We start from the raw sequence: 22,940 nt of genomic DNA, 5'->3' as shown, positions 1-22,940 counted from the left end.
GCTTTGATCGGTAACTTTGTGGTTTATTCCAGCCTCTTCCTATTAGAATTTTGCTCTGAGCGAAGCAGGGTGCTGTATACAACTCTTTTCAAACATCAAAACCATGCAACTTACCGTTTCCATTTCCAACCCCCTAAAGCAATTGACAAAGATGAGTTATGAGTCCACTAAATGCCTGCACGCCTGGACAATCTGCTTCCTTGATCAGTTCCTAGGTTTTATCTGCCCTCCTTTTCCTGCGTCGGCCGTGTGAAGCTGTCGGTGCTTTGTATCGTTCACCAAAATAGGGATCGCAACCTATGGTTGCATAAACCGAGGCTTATGTTACTTCACAGGTGCAGAGAGTGACCCGCTGGCCTGTGTCTGTACCATGGCTATATTTAGCAAGGTATATGAGGCACGGGGACATATCAAAAGGACATTTCAGAGAGGCTGTGGGTGGGTAGGAGAATTCCAAAAGTTAATTCTATTTTCCCATTTCTGTTAAAAGCCACACTTCCTGCTTTTCTCTCTCCCTTACTTGCTAAATGCAATAAATGGAAATGGAAAATATTATCAGAAGGGCATGCACACACCCAGCGAGGCATTCCCTTCCACACTTCTTGGAATTCTTACAATTCATTGGTAATAATTGTGTTGTTTAAAGGAGCAACTGCAACCGTTGCTGTTCCAACTACAAAGGAGGACTTGTTTAGTCCGGTCCACCTCTCAAGAGCTTCAACAGTTGCACAGACTCTGCCCCAACTCTCACTAGCCTACAGAAAACATTCAGCTTTCTTAACCAACCAGTAGCTTTATTCACAGCTGACTATAGAAGCCGTTCAACTAACAGCTCTTGAAGGTTACAACTGTGCTGATAGAAGGAGAAACTCAGGAAAAGGAGAAACAAGCACAGCAAAGACTGTAGTGTCAGAGCAATAACGGCAACTCTCCAATGTCGTAAGAGCTGGATGATGGGGTGTTGTTTTTAAAGCCTGGTGCATGTTCCTTAACAGTGTGAGGTTTCTGAGCAGAGGTTGTATGGCCATCTGTCAGGGATGCTTTAGCTGCGATTTCTGCATTGCAGGGAGTTGGACTAGATGACTCTTGAGGTCCCTCCCAACTCTACAATTCTATGATTCTAGATACATTATGATGCACGTTTTCAATGCCAACCTCGCTGTCCCCTAGTGGCCAATGGTTTGTTCCAAAGTTAAGAAACAAATATTTTGTTTCAATGCATTTATTAGAAGGTATCATTCTGCCTGCCCGCCCCCCGCCCTCCCCAAAATTAATCTCTGCAAGACGTGCATGTCTTGGAATTTCAAGAGAAAAGGCGTGGCTACATAGGGAATGGAACTTTAAAACACTTTAACAGAAGTAATTAATTATTCCTACAACGTGTAGTGAGTAACTTATTCCTACAGATGTTTGCATTAAATAGCAAAAGATGTTCAGCAATCATTTTAAAGAAATGAATGAATGAACGAACAACAATGAAGGTTATGTGTCAATAATTCTCCTGGAAATGCTACACAATGTCTTCACTCCAGACCCCCAACTCAAATATTTAGAAAAATCTTATATTTAAAAAGAGATCCTATGTTGGTGTTTTTAAAGCATCAAGAAACTTATTTGGAATGTTATATTTACTAGTCTCCATATTTTCAGGGTGAACACTTTCCACAGAACATTTGTAGTGCACCAAGATTTTATACACATCAGAAATAGCCACTATTACAGACACCATTTTAGGTCACTGCATGCGTCGCAATTGTTTAACAGTATGTCTTTCAAATACATAAAAAGTAAAATAAATGAGAGGTTACATTAAAAAAAAGTTCATTGCAAGGCAAAATATACCTGCAGTTTATGTTTACATATATACATATCTATTATACACACAACACAGAGAAATAAGAATTCAAGGCCACATTCTGGTTTGGTTTGGTTTGGTTTTTTAAAAAGGCACCCGTTATAGTTTATTTCACTTTCAGCATAAATATCGACATTACTATATTTAAACAGTAGCAAATCAAAATACACTTACAAATATTTTACACAGTAATAAACACGATACAAAAAATAACCAACAAAATTCAAACGTTTGGGTTACTTCAGAAATGCTTAAAAGTTGCTAACAGATGGACACTTTGGCCCCAAATCCAGGGGAAGTTATGTGTGTTAGGTCTCATTCATTTCAGTAGGATTTCAGTGCAACCAACTTTCTTTGGGTCGAAGCTTTTGCCGTCACAAACACTTCATTCATGTTTTGGAAACTGAGAAGCCAATTCCCCAACAAAATCAGTGTTTTATTTAAGATTATTATTATTATTTTTAAAGTATAAACATGCCAGTTTCTCTTGATCAACCACCCAAGGACCAAACAGAATTGGTAAAGAAGCAATACCTTGATTTTTGCTCCTTGGCAAAGAAGTGGCTCACTGCATTACACCCAATATCGTTAACGCAGATCTGATCTGTGCGCATTCGGTTTCCTTTGCACATACCGCAGATTGGAAGTATTTCAAAATTAAGTCAAGCTTCAAGACACTTGTATCTTTGCTCCATCATCACTTTGTTTTATTGCAGCCCATTTGCTTACTAGGCATTCTGAACACAGCCCACTAAATCAGCCTCAGGTGCAGGTCTTTACTAAAATTAACAGGACTTGCACAAGAGGAGAGAACTTGGGACCCAAAGATCCTTTGCCCAATGGGTCCTGGTGCGTGTTTGGAGTAGTGCCACCCATGAAGGCAATTCACCCATTCACTTCAGCGGAGGTGGCTGAAGAAGCATGCAAAGCTTCCCTTCCCTCCATTGAAGTGAATGGAAGGCTCCCTTGCATGGACTGCACCTCTCATTCATTTCAAGAAATCTTGCGTCCTTTAAGCATTTTATAACAAAACTCTGAAAGAACACACAGAGAGAGCACTTAGCAAACTTCACAGTGGAGTGGATCTTCTTTAAAAAGAAACACTTTTATAGCACAGATTAAAAGTTATTCATAATAGAGTTTAAGTTTTAAAAACAAAGAGTTGATGAGGTCACTGTTAAAGAGGCACTTCAACTTCTACTTGTTTGCCTTGACGCTAATAAAAATGAATATAAAAAATTGCTTGCTTTTTTAAAAATATCACACACAAATCTTAAGACCTATAGTTTAAGACTGTTTTTCAACATTAAAACTGGAGACAAGAGAAAGCCACTTCGCATCTCAATCTCAATCACATTTACTTTAGAGTAAATCCAGTTGCTTCAGTGCGACCCACCTCCAAAGTAAATGTGTTTAGGATTGAAGTCAAACAGTTATTTAGAGAACGTGGCTGCTTTAATTTTAAACAAGATTGTTATGCTAAGAAGATGAATTAATAGTGGGGAAAACGAAGCCAAATTTCAAAAGCTGAATGCTTCTGGCAAAAGAACAAAACAAAAAAAACACAAACTAATTCCCTAATTCTATACTGGTAACACTGATGTACCTAAAGTTGGAATTCATCTTCAAATTAGTTAGTGCAGAAAAGATTTAGCAGCTTTTAAGGTTACATGTCCATATGATAGGCTTTCCAGCTTTTTCTTGTTTGGAAGAAGAAAAAACAACCGTGGTTACAATTTGGTTCCGATTTGCAGGAGTAAAACGTTAAGTGCTATTGACTACTTAAATAGCTAGTAAATGGCCAATCCTGCAAAAAGAAACTTTCATTATGGCAAGAAAAGGCATCTTTAGAAGAACTAGGCCATGTTGGTTTCCCTGCATGTGTGATTCAGAAGATCCCAAACTCTTGGAATGTGCTGTTCGTTATGAGAAAGTTGCTGCTAGGACAATTCCAAGGATTAGAAGGATTACGGCTACACAAATTATTATGAACACCAATTTCTGCAAAGAGAGGAAAACTGTGATTAGCTTACCCCCCAGATTATTATTATTTAATAAATGCAAAGATGTAAGAATTTACAATACACACCCCCAAACTTAAGCATAATTAACTGACAGCAAGCAATTTCAGTGGTAATCACATATAGTAAAAACTAAAGTCAAGGGACTTTCTGAATTCAAATATGTAATAAAATAACCAGAAACTAGAACACTGTGATGTTGGTGTAGGAGCAACAAACATTTGGAGTTACACAGAACCATGTTTAACAGAATGGAACAGTGCATCATTTTTTGTGGTTTCTTCTTTTGTGTGGTAACACCAGAGTCTCAGGTACTTAATAGAGCAGTGTTTCCCAACCTTTTTTGGGCAAAGGCACACTTGTTTCATGAAAAAAATCTCGAGGCACACCACCATGCCAGATGGGGAAAGGTCACTTTTTACTTATGTAAAAAAAAATAAAAAATAGTAACAGCATAGAAGGTAATGGTTATCTCTTTGATGTCTGATGGGAGGGCATTCCACAGGGCGGGCGCCACTACTGAGAAGGCCCTCTGCCTGGTTCCCTGTAACCTCACTTTTCACAGTGAGGGAATTGCCAGAAGGCCCTTGGCACTGGATCTCAGTGTCTGGGCTGAACGATGGTGGCGGAGACGCTACTTCAGGTATACTGGACCGAAACCGCTTAGGGCTTTAAAGGTCAGCACCAACACTTTGAATTGTGCTCAGAAAGGTACTGGGAGCCAATGTAGGTCTTTCAAGACTGTCGTTACGTGGTCTCGGCGGCAGGTAGCAGCGCTCACAGCTTACGGACTGCACCGTGTAACAGGTGTCTGGCCCAGCAGCCAAAGGCGGACAAGCCACTGAAACAGGCATTCAGAATCCATTCATTTCATAAAACCTGCAGGGCTCAATCTCTGTGTTTGTGTATGTGTGTGTTTCTGTTTTGCCCAAGGGTCTGGGGGTGGGAGAGAGCTCTTTAGCATGATGCTTTTAAAACAATTAAATTATCAACAAACAAACCTGATGATACGAATAGCAACGTCAGGTGCTACGGGGGGGGGGGAAGGGGGCCTACTCGGAAGTAAATACTGCGTCCAGGCACAATTAGCGCTGATTTAAGGTGCACCAAGACTGCCTAAAAACCTCACCAAAGATATGCAACAAAGCGCTTCGTTGCAGAGGGGAGAGTTTGTGCACCGTGGAGGCTGGAGGGCTTCTATTCTACATGCGGGGGTTGGGGGGGCGAGGAAAATGTGCTCCGTGGGGGGGCGGGGAAGGCAAGAAAAGGAGCTGAGCTCTAACTATAGGCTCCCACGCTTGAGCACGCCCGACTCGGTGGGGCGGACCACCCTCTCTCCTGGAGGAGGAGGAGGAAGAGGAGGAGGAGATTCCCATCCACGGCGTGGCCTCCCGCGCTCCTGAACGGGAAATCTCTGCAGCCCAAGACTCTCCGCGAGGCAGCTCCTCCCTTCCTGCCTTGAGCCGCCGCCAGCCGCGCCCCCCTCCCCAGTTATCTGCTGCCTGCCAAGCCCCGCCCCTCTTCATTGTCCTCCCCTTCTGTTTATTCCCCTTCCTCCATCCCTCGCTTTTTTCCCTCTCTTTCCTTTTTTAAAAAAAATATTTTCTCTTCCCCTTCTTTTTTCCCACCCTTTCTTTTTTCTCTTTCTCCCCCCCCCTCCCCGCCCTCCTGGGTTAAAGGATTTGAGCAATGGGTCTGGAGGTGGAGCTCGTCGGAGGATTAGCCCGACTCGCCCGCCTCCCTCCCACGGCACACTAGGCAACGTCCGGCGGCACACTAGTGTGCCGCGGAACACCGGTTGGGAAACACTGTAATAGAGCAACAGAAGTAACTGGGATGTGGGGCTGGGGTGGGGCAACAGAAGAAAAAGGGACAAAGCACATATTCACATGGATCAAGTATGCAGCAGTATATACAACTCAGCCTTTGCTTTGTTGTTGTGAGAACCAAGGGCTAAAATGTTAAAGGCTGTACCGAAGCCTTCATGGGGAATGGGCATAGATTATGTTTTGCACTCACAAGATCCTAGGTTCAATCTCTGACTTTTCAAGTTACAAGGATCAGTTATCAGCTGCCTGAAAAGACCCAAGACCCCGGAAGTGTTAAAGTAGATAGTATTGAGCAGCCTGATCTGGTGTAAGGCAGCTTCTTGTGGAGGAAATGGGTTTTGAGACAGGACATGCCACATAATTCTCAACTACTGCCTAGCAAGGAACCTTACAAAAGGAAAATAGCAGCTTCATCCACATTATCAAATATACAATACAAGCTGGCAATTTGCAGCAGAGATCCAAATTCTCTCTCCAGTTCATCACTTTCTCTATATGTTGATGAAATCTGTGTAAGCCCCCAAGCTTGTGTGTTTCTACACCAACACAAAACAGATCTAGTCCCAGCGGGTATCACTCCATCCAAATTCTGTTGGAAGCGTTGGATGGAAATATATTCAGCAGCTAGCCACTAAGTGTCTCAGTTCTCACTATGCGCATGACTTCTGCTCTCAAACACATTTAAGGGTTGACGTAGCTGTTGAGTGTAACCCACAAGCTTGGCGGGTGTGTTAAATCACCACACTTATCGCCGATGAACAAAGGTTAGCATGCATGGCAAGTTAGTTGATTAGTACTTACTGCACAACAGCAGAGCGAGGCCGCATGCTGAGGTTATCGAAGCATCACTTAATCCCGACCGACAAGCCAATTATTAAAGCAAGGACAGCAAGCACCACCAGCACTATAATGAGAATTATCCACTTTTTCTGCCAAAGGAAAGTAAGGCAATTGTTTCAATTTTGCAAAATGGTGTTAAAAGCTTTGTTTCAGAAATGTCAAGTACCGTTCTACCACCCAGCCTGAAAAAGTCAGTATGGTGTAATGCAGGCTTTCTGGATCTGCTTTGGTTTTGTTTTTTTAATGGAACCTCCAAGGCCGTGCCCTAGAGCAGGGGGAGAAACCTCCAACATATGGGTCAAATATGGCCCAACGTGGGTTTAAATTTAGCCCATGAGACAGCTTTTCACCAAACCACGCCTGCAAGCCCCACACCCGACATCAGGTGTGACATCAGATGTGGGGCAGGTACAGACGTGATTGCCAGTACATAATCAGGAGCCCCAAAGCGCTCTTCTGAGTGTGCACAGGGCAAGGGAAAACAAGCCTGGGCCAATTTGGCTCACAAGGCTGGGATCAGGCCTGCAGAACCAAAAGGGTTTTCCACCCCTGCAGTAGTCAGGTGCAATATAGTGGTCATGGTAGAGCCAGATGCAAAATCCTGGCACAGGAGGGAGAGTCAATTACCCACAGAACCTTGAAAGCCATACATTGGGAAGGGCTGTAAATTCAATCGCAGAGCAACTGCTTTGCATGCAGAGGGTCCAACGTTCAACTTTGGTATCTTCAGGCAGGGCTGAAAGTGACCCTTCTCTAAAACCTTGGAGAACCACTGCCTAATGGTCTGACCTGGAATAAGGCAGCTTCCTATGTTCTTATGAACTGTGTATCCAATTACAAATTTACATTTGATTTACTAGAGATCAGAAATGCCAAGTCTAATTGAGAAAGTAAAAAAGTTTTATGGTTGCAACTGCTAACAATGGGGTGTCAGGAAGCCTTGCCAATCTATTGTAAATAACCAACCATTGAACAGCAATCCAGTGCAGAAACAAGGGAGGCCAAGGGTGTGTGTGGGAGAGTTAGGGACAAACTATACCAACACCACCCATCTTCTAAAAACAGTAGCTGGGGGACATCAAAAATTCAAGAACTGAAGGAGACACTTCTCCCCACACTTGACACAGAGGACAGGATACTTGACTAGGACTAAGGAGAGTCGAGTTCACATAGCCCTGAAATTCATAGGTGGTCTTGGGCACATCACCATTTCAGATTAACCTCTCACAAATTTTGACAGCAAAACAAAATGGCTCCATGTATTCCACACTAAGCACCTCAAGGTGGGATACAGAAGCACAGAGTTTTCCCCAGACCATAAATCACTTATGAACTTTGAAGCCCCTTGCAATTTTAAAAGAAAATAAATGCAATGCTGCGAGAGGGAGATGGGGAAGGTTATCATGGCATATCCCCACACCATTTCACCCCAATGAATCCTTTTCTCTTTTCTTTGGAATATACTCAGTGACATCATGAAGGAGGGTCTCCACCCCCATCGTTCTGCCCGGACACTGAAGTCCAGTGCCGAGGGCCTTCTGGCGGCTCCCTAACTGCAAGAAGCAAAGCTACAGGGAACCAAGCAGAGGGCCTTCTCGGTAGTGGCGCCCGCCCTGTGGAACACCCTCCCATCAGATGTCAAAGAAATAAACAACTATCTGACATTTAGAAGACATCTGAAGGCAGCCCTGTTTAGGGAAGTTTTTAATGACTGATTTTTTAATGTTTTGTTGGAAGCCGCCCAGAGTGGCTGGGGAAAGCCAGCCAGATGGGTGGGGTATAAATAAATCATCATCATGCCAGTAGTACCAGCTGCCCTTACCAGGGTGAGGGGGTTACAACTGATTTTCTGCCCACACTAGAGAGCCACAGGACAAAACAAGAATAGCCAAAAACCGTTAAAAATAAGTTTTAAATAGCTTACTAACATCCCACCAGTTTATATGTGGGGCTGTACAGTTAGCCCCAAAAACAATAAAGCCATTTTGGGGTCAAAAAGAAAGAATGAAAAAGTGTGTTTAAAATAAACCCATTCTGACTGTATTAGGTCAGCTTAACCTTCTGACCCACATATGCCACCCTGTGGAATTTCAGTTCCCATCAATGAGGGAAAGTGCAGGCTAGTCCTAATGAAGGGCTTTGTGGAAAAAGGAAGCTGGAAAAAAATGTGTAACAATACATGCAATTAAATTAGCAACGTTTCCACTGCATCTTTTTTTAAAAAATACCCAACCCAAACACTCTGGCAAGTCCACTGCAATCATGACAAATAAACTTCAGTAGCCCAGCAAATTCCCTAAAGGCCCATTCACACATGCACAGACATAATGTGGATTCTGCATCTCTTGATGACTAGTAGCTGACTCTTTCTGAAATGCATTGTGTTTGTAGCATCTGTGGTATCTGATCAGCAATGGCCTGTTCACATGTGAACGTTGTTATGCGACTGTGCATTAATCAAGCAAGCAAGCGACCGTGTATATAGCATTAGTCCCCAGCCGTGTAGCATGTCAAATATTTAGCATGTGCGAGTATGTTTAAGAGGAGAAGGTGGGTGTGTAGCTGTGGCACACTCCCAACATTTCAGTGTGTGCATGCACATGCATGCATGTATGCAAGGCCTTTTTAACACTTTGAAGCACTATATTTTTATTATTTTTATTTTACTTATTAAGTTTATATACCACCGGAATATCAAAGAGCGGTTTACAACACAGATTAATATAAATAAGATGCCAACATTATTAGGCATTCGTAAGAATTTTAGCGGTAATATAATAGGAAACCTTGCGGCCATGCAAGCATGTGTATTCTTCAGTAACATCAGTCTGATTAACGCAAAATATAAGCTGCAATACGCTTAACTACTGTTGAGAAGGCCTCACTGGAAAACAGCAGGATTTACTTCTGAGTAACCATGCACAGGACTGTGGTGTACAAAGCCAATTTCTGACACTGTAACTTTATTAGGGGCTCTATCCAACTAACTTTTGCTCATTTAAATCAATAGATCCAAGTTAGTCATGTTCAATGGCTCCACTCTGAGTAGGACTCTAACCCTTAAGTTTATAGGACGAAATCTTAAGTTTATAGAACAAATAAACACAAATGTTTGGAGAAGAAAAGAGAGAAACAGCCCCTCTCTCCAACTCCTTCCATCAGTGAGGAAGCAATGCTACTACTACTACTACTACTACTACTACTTATAATAATAATAGTGACACACACGAAAAAGTGCTTTCCCCAACTTAACTTGATCATTTATTTGGGATTGCTCCAGAAAAGGTGGCTTTGTAGCAATCTTGATTTTGCATGTCATGCCAAAATAAAAAAGACATCTAGCTAGCTAGCTACGAATGCAATAAAAGCAAGACTTGCTCACCAACAGGAAAACTTACCCTGCGAGCCTTGCTTTGGTATTTAACTGCCTTTTTCGTCTCTTCTTTTGCATGTTCTACATAATCGACTGCATTCATCACATTTTTCTCTATGCTGTTGACCATGTCACCCTTAAAGCGAAAACAAGAACATACAGCAGAAACAGAGCTTTATTTCACCACTGTTGGAAATTTCCAGAATTTTTTTAATGGCTCAGAATGAGAAGAAACATACTTAAATGATTGTACAACATGGATTATGTGATAAAATTTACATTTTAAAGAAAAAGGGCAGGTTCTTATTAGTAGTACATCTGATGCTTAAGACATATGGAAATCACATCAGTAAAAGCAGGCAAGGAAAAAAATACTGATAATTGAAAGCATAACTACAAAAATGAGATATGCTTCCTTAGGACTGGCATTCTAACATGGGAATTTTATATCTTACACTCTCCATCCACCCGAACACACCCCTTACCCACACAGCTTCCTGTGCTGCAATCATAACTTTTTTAAAAAATTGTCATGTGTCACAGTTAATAAGCTTCAAACCAGTAACTCCCTAAAGAGTAAGGAACCAGTTTATTTCCTACAAATTAAATTTATTTCTCCCTCTTTCAGGGACAACAGACTGCTCTCCAAGGCAATATGTCCCCTGAGGAAGGGGCTCCCAGAGAAGCTATGCAATTAAAGCCCTCTACCTTGCTATACAGCAACTCTTTGCAATGCCACCCCAGCATTGCAAAATGAGGCTCAAGTTTTTCCGCCTCACCTGTCCTTGACTACCTTCCCTCCAAGGATGCAAGAGCGGCCCTGATCTGCAACCTGCCTTTTCTGTGCAACAGTCTCTCTTACAGTGAACCAGCCAAACACAAGCACGCTGGGCCAAGCTCAGTACTGTAAGGCACAGTGGGATGAATGTCCTCCCTTTTCTTGCATTCACACCTGATATTCCTCAGGTGAGCCAGATTACACTTCCTACTGGCACCAGATGTTTAGCACCCAGCACTAGATCAGAGATTCGCTGTGTTGTGTGTTCACGGGTCAACAAGATTTGACACTCGGTCACTGCCGCAGATCTGGGCTGTACAGTGTTTGCACATAAGAGTCACTATGCTTCTGTGAGGAAGAAAAAAGGTAAGCATGCCCCAATTATTATGAAGACATGTTTTCACATGCTCCCCGCTTAGATGATGTCCTGCACAAGTCTGTCTAGGACCCTCGTACTTACGGGACCGCCTCTCCTGGTATGCCCCGCAGAGGACCTTAAGGTCCATAAATAACAACACTTTGGAGGTCCCGAGCCTCAAGGAGGTTAAATCGGTTTCAACTAGGGCCAGGGCCTTTTCAGCACTGGCCTCAACTTGGTGGAACGCTCTGTCACAAGAGACCAGGGCCCTGCGGGATTTGACATCTTTCCACAGGACCTGCAAGACGGAGCTATTCTGCTGGCCTTCGGGCTTAGACTCACTCTGACCCCTTATATGGGATTTGGTATATAAATTTTGCCTGGGCGTTTTTGCTGGCCCATGTAGGACCAGTATGGACAGCTGGTTCAGGTGAATATCTGATGTTTCCTCCCTTTATGGTCTTGATTTATGGGCTACTACAAAAATGAGGCCCATAAATCAAGCCATATTTAATTAACTGTTTGTTTGTTGCTGTTGTTTTCTGTTACGTTTTATTGTAATTTATATTTGGTGTTAGCCACCCTGAGCCCAGCCCTGGCCGGGGAGGACAGGGTATAAATAAAAAAAATTAAGAAATTAATTAAGATTAATGAAGTCTCCGGCCTGCCAGCGTAACAGGCAGAAAGAGGCCATGCTGCCCTTCACGTCAATGGAAGGTGCTGGCGGTAGTGTGGTTTTCCTGTTCCATGTCTACTTTTTAGGCTTCTCTCTATGCACCAGGAGATAAGGTAACAGAATGCAGGTGCTGTTAAGATGGTGGGGGGAACAGACAGACCAGAACTATGCAGCAGTATGCTGGGAAACTCTCCTGTTGCAAGCTATAGTGAACATAGTCTGAACAAGAGAGTTAATTTGTAAGGAAGAGAACGTTTAGATTTTCAGTTTTCTCCAAACACTCGGAGACTGTCCTTACTGGTTCAGAGCTAGGTTGGAGGCATGAGATATCCATGCATGAACTTCCTTTAAAGCAATTCCAGTTAGAATGCCAGTATATATACATATAATATGATATCATGTTTGACGAACTAACTCAGGAAATGGCACATGGGGAAAAATGGGAATATTGCAGGAGTGTTACCTATGCGGCTCTGTCCCGTCAGCAGACATTATCAGCAGCAATAAACAGCAAAGTGTTAAAAAGCTCATTCAACGTTTCACTTCTGCACTGCTAAAACCCCCCAATAGGAGTCTAACTAGCTTGAAAAACCACAGAGCCCACCCAAAGCATCACATTACTTGAAGACTTGAGTCATTATTTATTTGCTATAAGCCTGGTCAATCATAAGAAAGCAGTTATTACGCTTAGTAATAATTAAAAAAACTAAGCTACCTGAATGCAACTGTTTATATAATCTCAAGGAAAAGAACTGAACAAGGAACTAAAGTGGATCTGAGTATCCGATTGGCTGCTACCCACAAAATCTGCATCAAACCTCCTTAAATATGCCATACAGCCAAAGCACAGTTGAGAAATGTATTACATTTTGAAAATACCCTTGTACATATTTTTTTATTTCCACCCCCCTTTTTTTTCTTACTTTCCTCAAATGAAAGGGAAAGCAGCTCACAAAACAGTTGGGGGGTTTTGCCTGCTAGTGATGACATCTCCCATTTTTGTGGCTGCTTTATCACACACCCTATGGGACACACCCTAAGTGCTTTCTTTGGGGGGGGGGTCACATGTGTCCAATGCAATTAATTGACTGTTGCTCCAACTAGAAGACCTCAAACATTTTAATAAAATATTGCACTGCAATGATTTAAGTTACAGTTTGGTCACATACCTGAACCTCAACAAGCATTGCCATGTCCATAAACATTTCGTGCAGCTCATGTATACTGGATTCCAGTTTTATAATATCTTTGTGACGTGACTCGATTTCATCAAGAGCTTCTCTAGTAATTTTGGTGTCTAAAATAATCTTTGGGGAAGAAGAAAATATGCATTGGATTTTTTTCCATTTATTGGAGAAATAGTACACACACAGACAGACAGACATTTAGGTTGTAAGCCTGTGAGCAGAACTTCTTAATTCTACAAGCACACTGCCTTGTTTTCATTTTAAGCACTCCAGAAATGTTATACATACAAGGGAAGCAAAGTAGGCGTGAAATACATACGTCAGAAGTGAAGATAGAAAGATTGCCACTTTCCAGCATTTCTTCCAGCTCTTCATCAGAAGTGTTTTTTCCAGCTAGTAAGAAATTATAGACGTCCATTTGTTACATGCTGCAAAATAGCTACTTGCTCAGAAGCTGAAAGGAAACGTCAGCCTCTCACCAAGAGGAAATTGACAGTGTGGAGAGATGACTCCTCTTAAGCTACTTCATCAGAAGAGCAACAGACGTATGCTTAGTATTTAAGTGGACAGCTTCTGCTACACTTCTACTAACAATTATTATTGCTGCATATTTATATAAAATATATTACTTCCTTCAAGTGCTCAGAGCACTTATATTATTCACAGTGGCGGAGGAAGCTGCTCGGGCGCCTGGGGTGGCATGCCCAGGGGTGGGGCAAGCTGCCTATAGGGGCGGGGCGCACCTCAGGGCCTCTGGAGTCTGCCTGCCTGCTCCCACTCAGCCGCCCTACAGCTGGGGGCGGGGGAGGCAGCAGGCGGACCGTTTGGGCAGCGCAGAGCCTGTTCGTGCCCAAGTCACAGCGTCTCTCCCAAGAGAGATGTGTGGCTCGGGCGCGCCGCAGGCCCTGTGGTGAGAGCCGCCCCGCATTTTGTCACCCCCTCAGTGGTGACACCAGGGGCAGACCGCACCCACCACACACCCCCTCCTCCGCCCCTGATTATTCAGTAATCTTTTAAGAAGGGCTGGGAAACCTGTGGCCCTTCGAGATGTTGTTGAACTGCAAATCCACCACGACCACCACTGACCATTGGTCATGCAAGCTGGGGCTGATGGGAGTTGGGGGTCCAACAACCATTGGAGGGCTACAGGCTCCCCATCTGTGGTTTAAATGAGTTTCATCAACAGACCCTCCTACATTCTCAAGAGCAACTAAGGAGGACTAAAAACAAATGTATTACTGCCTCCCAAGGGCCATGTACAACTTCATCTGCCTCATCCTCCAGAGGGAAGAAGCTAGAAACTGGTCGCCAATTGCCAAGATGCCGAGGAGACTGATGCACACTATCCTATCCACAACTATTATTGTATTTTGGGGCGGATTTTAATTGTAAGCCACCCTGAGAGCCAAACCATGGCTGGAAAAAAACAGATCTAAATTGCTAATCATGTTCAGTTCTCACGCTACAGAAAGCAGTGATGGGGAAAAGTCAGGGATGGGAATCACGCAGTCCTCCAAATGCTGCTGGACTCCTGAATCAGATAATCCCCAGCCAGAATGGCCAATGGTGAAATGATCCTGGAAGTTGCCTTCCAACAACTTATGGAGAGCTGCAAGTTCGCCATCCTGGTAGTACGTTTTCCTAACTGCAAGCATCTTACATGTCAGATTGCCTGGCACTGGGTAAGGGGTGGGATCAGCCCTAGTTAACAGAACAACAAGCATTCAGATTATTCAGGACTATCACCACAATGATGTATGGATCCAGGCAGCAGTGCTGTTAACAACCCGGCTGCCCCATTCTGCAAATTTTATTGCAAAGTTCTCATTTGTATAGCATCTTTTGTATATATGCATTTTATTTATAAATATATTTGTATTTCACTATTCATAACAAAATATGTAAGCAGTTTATGAAATATACAAAATTAAAAACCACTTCTTTTGTTTAGGAGACCAGCTATTATAGAAGGCTATTTTCTTAACTGCTTGCATAATCCTGACAGCACAAAAAAGCTTTCAGCAGTACTAAGTAATAAAGGGAATCCCTTACTTATTTCTAGCTGCCGTCGTATCTGATCCTTGGTACGTTCCCGAAAGCATGTCTGGGTTGTATTATATGTTGTCATGACCTCCACAAACTTCCGGGCCAACACTGTATGCTGGGATTAGATATAAATAACATTTGCAAAGTTACTTTTAGGACTTATTTTTATATGTAAAGCATATTGCTCTTCCATATACCTATGAGCCCACCCCATCCCCAAAGGGCACTTTAGGAGGATGCTGAGAGTTGTTTGCGATCCCATTGGCCCTTTCACAGAACTACAGTTCCCAAGGTTCCCTGGGGAGACTGGGTGACGATGAAACTAGCAGTCTGGAGCATAGCTACTGTAGCCTTTGCAATTTTGAAGCCAAATTTGAAGATGGAGCTGTTCCCCCCTGGCCTTCGGTCTGGGCCCAGTTTGACCCCCCTCTATGGGATCCTGTAAGTTATCTCTTTGGCCATTTTAGCGGCTCATGTGGGACCAACATAGACAGCTGGCCCCGAGGAATATTTGAGGTTCCTGACCCCCATGGTTGTAATTCGTGGGCAGTCATTTCATTTTATCCTGATTCGAATTTTTAAGCTGTACTTTAATCAATTGTTTGATTGTGTTTTAATGTATTTTATATTTGATGTTAGCTGCCCTGAGCCCGGTTTTGGCCAGGGAGGGCGGGGTATAAATAAAATTTTCTTTATCTACTTACTTACTTACAATTATGCAGAATGCACTACTCGTTCCAAAAGCAGGTCAACCCCCTTTGGGAGGATAGCAAAGAACTGACATTGGACCAGTGCAGACCTTGCAGCTCTAAAGGGAAACAGCTGTGCGGGGTCAGGCTGGCAGCTTCAAGGCAGTGGGGAGCTGTCTAATGACTGCCTTGCTGCTCACCCAGATGCAGCACAGCTCACATCCAGGCATCTAGTTCTGTGAATCATCCCCTTTGTTTCCCATTTTAGTGCTTGCGGGGGACTTAACTTTCAAACTGAATTATTTTGAACACACACAAAATAATGAGAAAACAAACCATAAACTCAAGCAGAAAAGAGCTACCATTTCCTAACACACAAATCTCTCTCTCTCTCTCTCTCTCTCTTTAAAATTCTCTTCAGGGCACCTACCAGCCGTACCATACCTGTGATTTTCGTATTCTGACATCAGCTGAAGTTCGATTAACATTATCATGTCGAGCTAAATTTTGTTCTATGGCTGCAAAACAGACAAAAGCAATTCGTAGAACTTAAGATGCCACACACAGTTACTACCCATCTCTCCTTACCATAAAAATGGAAATTGCATTAAAAAATTACATTTCCTACAGAAACAAAACTCAAGTCAAGAATTAAATCCTATAAATAGCAAATGGATCATCTAAGAGCCTAACCCTATTTAGCCAAAACAGCACTATCAATGCACAAGAAAAAGGGAGATAGCAGCAGGCCAGGAGGGGGGCATCAAATTTTAAGTATCAATTATTTTTTCTTAAATAACTTTAAAAGGCTGGGCTGGGGTGGACACAACAAAAGCTATTCAGTGAGGACACAGGATGCTCAGTGTGTACAGAATGCTGTCTGTTGGGCATAGGAAAATTGACAAGGAGGAGAAAAATTCAAAATCCTAGAAGACAACACAGCTGGCTGACTAGCTGGAACTCTGAACAGGAGGACCCAGCGCTGCAAATTTCTGTTGCAGGCACCATTTGTTAGTTTGAAATAACAGAGGCTGGAGGGCCAGCTTGGAAACAAGTGGCTAGCTGGAAAGAGCCAGCTGCTATGCTTGCTGTTGCAATTTTCATAATAATCATTATATTATGAAGAATCTGGAAGGTGACTCTACAGCTGATGGTCATTTCTACTTTTTAATATACAGTTGTACCTTGGTTCTTGAACGCCTTGTGACTCAAACGTTTTGGCTCCCGAACACTGAAAACTCAGAAGTGAGTGTTCCGGTTTGCGAACGTTTTTTGGAAGGCAAACGTCCCGCTCAGCTTCCACAGCTTCCGATTGAGTGCAAGAAGCTCCTGCAGCCAATCAGAAGCTGCACCTTGGTTTTTTAACGTTTTTGGAAGTTGAACGGACTTCCAGAACGCATTCTGTCCAAGAACCAAGGTATGACTGCAATTTGTTAGAAGAATAGCAGTTACCTTCTGATGCATTGGGGGACAGAAGAAGGGAGCCTTTAGGGGAAACTCACATTGTTACTAGAATGGAAGCTGGAACTTTAAAAAAAAAATTCTACCTGCCTGATACAAACTGCCCCATATGCTGCTCACCATGCCTCTGTGGATCTTTACACTGACCTCTTTGCTTTCGCTGTGAAGCAGGCCTGCAAGCAGCCCTTGAAGTCAAATTTCGCCCACCACCCTGTGATCTGTCAGTCTCGTTTCTGCAGTTCCAGAGACAGCAGCCACCATCGTTATGTGACGTGTTTCCTCCTCGGCAGCAGTTGGCCAGTGGAAAGAGGAAGGATGGCACTGGAAGATGGCACTGGAAGGCAATGCCAGTACTAAGGGCACTGCAAAAGTGTTTAGGCAGTGAGGAGCCCGGGGGGGACGGGGGAGGGACCGAACAAAGCTTTGCCTAAGCAAACCATGGTTTGCTTGGTAATCCGTATGATAACTTGTAGCTAACTCTTGGTTTGTTAAACAAGCCACGGCTTAGTGCTACATGTGAAACAGACCATTCGTGAGCTACCATTTTTGCCTGGTAGGCTGCGTTTGGCTTGACTAGCAGCAAGTTGTGCACGCCTGCTGTAAGGCTATAAAAGCCTACCAATGACACCGTTACACAACTATGGCCTGACTTGTGTTACTTTGCCCTCAGCTATGTGACACAGTATTTTAGGAATCAGGCCTTTAGTGTGCTATAGATGTAACAATAACAGCACTTACTTTTCAATTTAGCACGGACGATATTTGCTGTTTTCCTGATCTCTTTGTTCAGTTCTTCAAGTTCTTCCTTTGTTTCTTAAAAAGGAGGAATTTTGAAACATCTTTTAGACGTTTATGACAAATGACAGCTTAAGTATAAGCTTTGCTTATTAAGTGCTCCCGCCCCTCAGAAAACAGTCCCCAAATTCTGCATTGTTCTTATTTTGACTAGTCTCTTTTATCGTCTTGTATTATGCTTCTGGCTAAAGGATCACCAGACCCTGCAGAGAGCCTTGCACCAGAAAGAACACTGCCCTGCTCCAGCCTCATCCTATATGGCTGGAATGATCCTGGACTGAGTCAATGCAAAGTGGTCGCAGGCCCCTGCTTCCTATATGTCATGGCAAGGACCACAGGCAGAGAAAGAGCAGCTGGAAGAAGCCTGCTTCCCTCTCCTAGGAGCCAGAAACAACTGCAGAAATAATTTGGCTCCAACTGCAAGTTGCCCTGGAACAGCAGAATGGGGGGAAAGCACACTCTGGACTCTGCCACTAACTAGGGGACTAAGGACTGCTGGAGTGATTTGTTTACTTAAAGACTGGGGGAGAGCTGACTTCAATACCACTGAGAAGATGCAACTTGAAAAAGTGAATTCACTTTATTACAGTCACAGACCAGCATAAACATCTAAATTGAAAAAGTGAAATCTGAAATGGTTTGCTTTATTATACCCTTACCACTCGTTTTCCCTTTTGTGTTGTGTCTATTTCTATTGGTTTATTTGGTCTACAGTCTTTAAATATTCATGTCTATTAGACACTGAGGCTGTAGGCAAGGATTGCCTTATCTTTTTACAACTGCACTTTATTAGTGATTGAAAAATAATAATTCCAGTTTTATATCATCTTCCAAATCAAGCTAGCAGACAAGAAACAGCCTCAATCAATTTACACTTTACATAACCACAGACATCCGTTTAAAATTTAAATGATTTCTTATAAAACAATGCTCTATATATCTGAGCCTCCATTAGCGGATCATTGTCGTCCCACCCCCTGCCAGCCAAACAACTGTACCAAGCACTGCTTCGTATTTCTCTAGAGAATAGTGTATGCTGCATTTAGCTCATTCTGCTCTTAGATGTATAGAGAGCTAAAATTAGCTCATGATGACAACTGTTAGGGAAACAAGTGGATTTTTAAAAGACTCGTGCTCAATAGGCATGACATAGTTAAGCCAAATAACTAAGTTTCTTTTTTTAAAAAAAAATCTACCTTACCTCTAGGCATGTTTACTTGAAAGTAAGCCTTAGTGGTGTCAGTGAAAATGCACTACCAGCCTTAGACTCACAAATGCTGATGGAACTACCCTAGCTTAAATCCTTGCGTTTTCATTTTATCGGGACTCTAGGCTTGGATGGGAGGGCCTGATCTGAAGATTTGAGGTGACGGCAGGCAAGCATTTGGGATGAAAAGGTATAGATTGCTCTGTCAGGACAATAAAAGATGCTGTTCCAGCACTATCAGGCTGAGGCAGGCCTCGATGGATGGAGTTCGGGCCCGTGCAATTTTTTAACCATGACCTCAATACAGCACCAATTTTTTATGGTTGCAGTATAAAAAACAAATCATACACAACACAGGGCAGGGATCAGCAGAGGCAAGGGGAGACGGTGTGGCTGCGTATGTGCATGTCTCTGTCCATGTGTATGCAAGCATGCTGGCTAGAGTGTGAGATGGTGACACCCACTTTCAGTGACACTTGTTGCTGGCAAGGAGTCTCCGAGGGTTGGCCAAGGGTGAATGCAGCCCTCAGGCCAAAGCAAGCTAGCCAGGCTTGCTCTCTGGGGAAAGAGAAACTCATTATCACATCCTCCTTTTCCAGCCCAGTCCCTACAAGTGCTACAAGATGCACCTGCCTTCTTCATAAAAGCTGGCCTGGCACTCCTTCTCCTGATATGCTACTCTTGTTTGCAAGGTGCAAGTGGGTGGTGTTTGTTTGTTTTTTCCACAGGGTATGGCTAGAAGATTCTCTGCTAGAAAATTCTCTCTGGAGAATATTCTCCACAAACTGTAAATTCTAACGTAAGAACCAGTTTTACAACCCACATTTAAAAAAACCTAGTAAATAATAAATCAAGCTGTGATATTGCAAGTGTAAGTAATGAATAATGATTTTTTTGATCCAGTTACATAACTGGCCATTGGGTCATTCACCATTTGTGTTTTATTTACTGGAAATAATAGCATTTATTTTAAAATTTATATTGATTTTATTAGTGTTGCACTGGAAATACTGTACAGTGGTGCCCCGCAAGACGAATGCCTCGCAAGACGAAAAACCCGCAAGACGAGAGGGTTTTTCGGTTTTTGCGACGCTTCGCTAGACGATTTTCCCTATGGGCTTGCATCACAAGACGAAAGCCCATAGGGAAATCTCGGGGACCTCTTTTAAATGCTGGCGGTGGGGAGCAAAGCCTTTCCCCCCCCTCCGGACTTCAGAAGAGGTCCAGGAAGGCCGGCGGGGGCGAAAGGCTTTGCTCCCCACCGCCAGCATTTTAAAAGCGGTCCGGGATAGCAGGGAAGCGCTTCCCGCTATCCCGGATGGCTTTTGAAGGCAGGCGGGGGGGAGCAAAGACTTTTGCCCCCCGCCAGCCTTCAGAAGAGGTCCAGGACCTCTTCCGAAGGCTGGCGGGGGGCAAAAGTCTTTGCTCCCCCCTGCCTGCCTTTCCGGGAGAGCGGAAAAGGCAGCGCTGCCTTCCCGCTCTCCCGGAAAGGCAGGCAAGGGGGAGCAAAGACTTTTGTCCCCCGCCCGCCTTCGGAAGAGGTCCAGGACCTCTTCCAAAGGCGGGCGGGGGGCAAAAGTCTTTGCCCCCCCTGCCTGCCTAACCGGGGGCTTTTAAATCGCCCCGGGACAGCTAGTTACAAAATGTGTAACTAGCTGTGCTGACTGCCCCCTGGCCATATAGAAAGCATTTAGGGAGCCAGAGCATCAGCTCAAAACCATAACCTTTTCCCCTCCTTGGGAGCACCTTGCAATGTTTCCTGCAAAGAACCATGTTTAGCAAACATTACACAGAGACCAAAATTTCCTTGTGGATTTTGTGAGAAATGGCAGGAGCTGGCTAAGACCAGATGAATCTTTCTCACAGCATCCACAAAAGAAAGGGGGAAAGCAAATAAATAAATTAAATGCCCCTAATAACCCCCATCATGGCAGAATGCCACACTGAGAAGCAGTTCCTGCGCAGGCACTGGTTGTTGGGGACAGGTGTGGCACACAGATTCCTAGTATGCACAAGCACCAAAGAGGTTACAGAGGAAGCGATGCCACCCACAGAAAACACCTGGACCTTTCCAAGGTAGGCTTGCCTTCCAAGTTAGATGCTCTTCTAGCTTCACTCGCTAGCCCATCACAGACTATAACCTTTCACACAAATTCAGTGAGCATGCATTTTCAGAGTCACAAAATGAAAAGCTTACTGTCTTTAGGATGTGTGGCAGAAAGAATAACGCTGTGCTTCTTCTTCACTTCTTCCACAACGTCTGCTATTTTGGTAATGTACTTTCTAACTTCCTCAACCTTTAAAGAGAACATCAACGAGAGAGAGAAATGAATAAATTCAGCAAAGGGAGAGGTAGCTGTGCTTCTAATCACAACGAGTCAATAATCCGTTGCAATACTAAATCCACAGTTCATTTGTCTGCATGGGTCCATTAGGTAGCGCCTAGCAAGAGATGATATCCTAGAACAAGGAGGAACAACAACACACCCCTTTTCTGTCAGTGAAGCAGGGTATTTTCCATTTCATAAGTTTATCAGTAACAATGACTGGACACCAACTGCTGATACAATATTAGGCAAGCTTGGTTGTTTCAGAAGATTTTAGCTTTGTTTACCAAGTACAAGTAAAATAAGCATGCTAAATGGGACCAATCTCTCGGGTATCAGAAATTTCCCAGAAAACCCATATTACAGTTTGCTGTAAGCAGTGCTTTTATCTGGGGGGACGAAGGGCGAAGCATACCCCTAAACATTTTGCGAATCTAATTTTGGCCTCATTAAGGGGCAGTATTTCAGCGCAGGTGGTGCTGTGGGTTAAAGCCTCAGCGCCTAGGACTTGCCGATCGAAAGGTCGGCGGTTCGAATCCCTGCGGCGGGGTGCGCTCCCGCTGCTCGGTCCCAGCGCCTGCCAACCTAGCAGTTCGAAAGCACCTCCGGGTGCAAGTAGATAAATAGGGACCGCTTACCAGCGGGAAGGTAAACGGCGTTTCCGTGTGCGGCTCTGGCTCGCCAGAGCAGCGATGTCACGCTGGCCACGTGACCCGGAAGTGTCTCCGGACAGCGCTGGCCCCTGGCCTCTTAAGTGAGATGGGCGCACAACCCCAGAGTCTGTCAAGACTGGCCCGTACGGGCAGGGGTACCTTTACCTTTACCTATTTCAATATGAGTAGGAAAATGAGAGTACCCCTAAACATTTTTTAAGAAAAAGAGCACTGGCTGTAAGTCAAGCTACATTCAAAATATTGCACAAATTTATCTAAGACATTTTCACATTATGTTATGTTATCATTATTTCAATGTGATAGGAGTGCTCCAAAGGATAAGTATTTTCTGAGAGCAACTAGAATAGCTCAGTCAGTAGAGCATGAGACTCTTAATCTTAGGGTCAAGGGTTCGAGCCCCATGTTGGACAAAAAGATGCCCGTATTGCCAGAGGTTGGGGCTAGACAACCATCATGGTCCCTTTCAACTCTAGAATTCTATGATTCATACCTCCTCTGTCTGGCTCTTTTGAATTTGTTCACATATTCCGATCAATACCCAAATAACAAGGAACTGATTTCACATCTTTGGACAGCAACCCATGTCACAATTGTCACGTTTTGGAAGACATTTGATCTCAATAATCTGGACTACTGGTATTCCAAGACTTGGCAAATTGCCCTTCTTGGGAAAAAAAGTCTCACGTAAGTTAAAAGTGCTTGAGATCACTTGTTCGTCATTTGGTCTAATTTTATTTTATATACAAACACAGTGGCTCAGGTGTGTCAGGTACCACAGGTCCATGCAAGTGTTTGGAATGAGTACTGTTGACGGTTGGGGTTGT

The 22,940-nt window shown here is 43.5% G+C and overlaps 1 protein-coding gene across 2 annotated transcripts in view; it reads right to left on the bottom strand.

Annotated features, from left to right (window-relative positions):
* Positions 1 to 2,089: 2,089 nt before the first annotated feature.
* The window catches only part of STX2 (syntaxin 2), a 31,942-nt gene continuing 11,091 nt past the window's right edge, over positions 2,090 to 22,940 (bottom strand). Inside the window, exons 3-11 of one of the 2 annotated variants that reach the window (XM_081893480.1) lie at positions 21,313 to 21,412; positions 17,852 to 17,926; positions 16,097 to 16,170; positions 14,970 to 15,078; positions 13,237 to 13,310; positions 12,900 to 13,037; positions 9,944 to 10,054; positions 6,507 to 6,634; positions 2,090 to 3,856 (exon numbers count right to left, since the gene is read on the bottom strand). In XM_081893480.1, coding sequence (XP_081749606.1) covers positions 6,551 to 6,634; positions 9,944 to 10,054; positions 12,900 to 13,037; positions 13,237 to 13,310; positions 14,970 to 15,078; positions 16,097 to 16,170; positions 17,852 to 17,926; positions 21,313 to 21,412 — 765 coding nt within the window. In that variant the 3' untranslated portion in view covers positions 2,090 to 3,856; positions 6,507 to 6,550. The remainder of the gene's footprint in view (positions 3,857 to 6,506; positions 6,635 to 9,943; positions 10,055 to 12,899; positions 13,038 to 13,236; positions 13,311 to 14,969; positions 15,079 to 16,096; positions 16,171 to 17,851; positions 17,927 to 21,312; positions 21,413 to 22,940) is intronic. The other variant, XM_081893481.1, reaches the window with a different exon arrangement.

Source organism: Podarcis melisellensis (genome assembly GCF_964234715.1).
Source record: "Podarcis melisellensis genome assembly, chromosome: 16".
NCBI classification, from domain to species: Eukaryota; Metazoa; Chordata; class Lepidosauria; order Squamata; family Lacertidae; genus Podarcis; species Podarcis melisellensis.
Note: the sequence above shows the minus strand (reverse complement) of the source record. Positions and strands in the feature narration are given on the sequence as shown.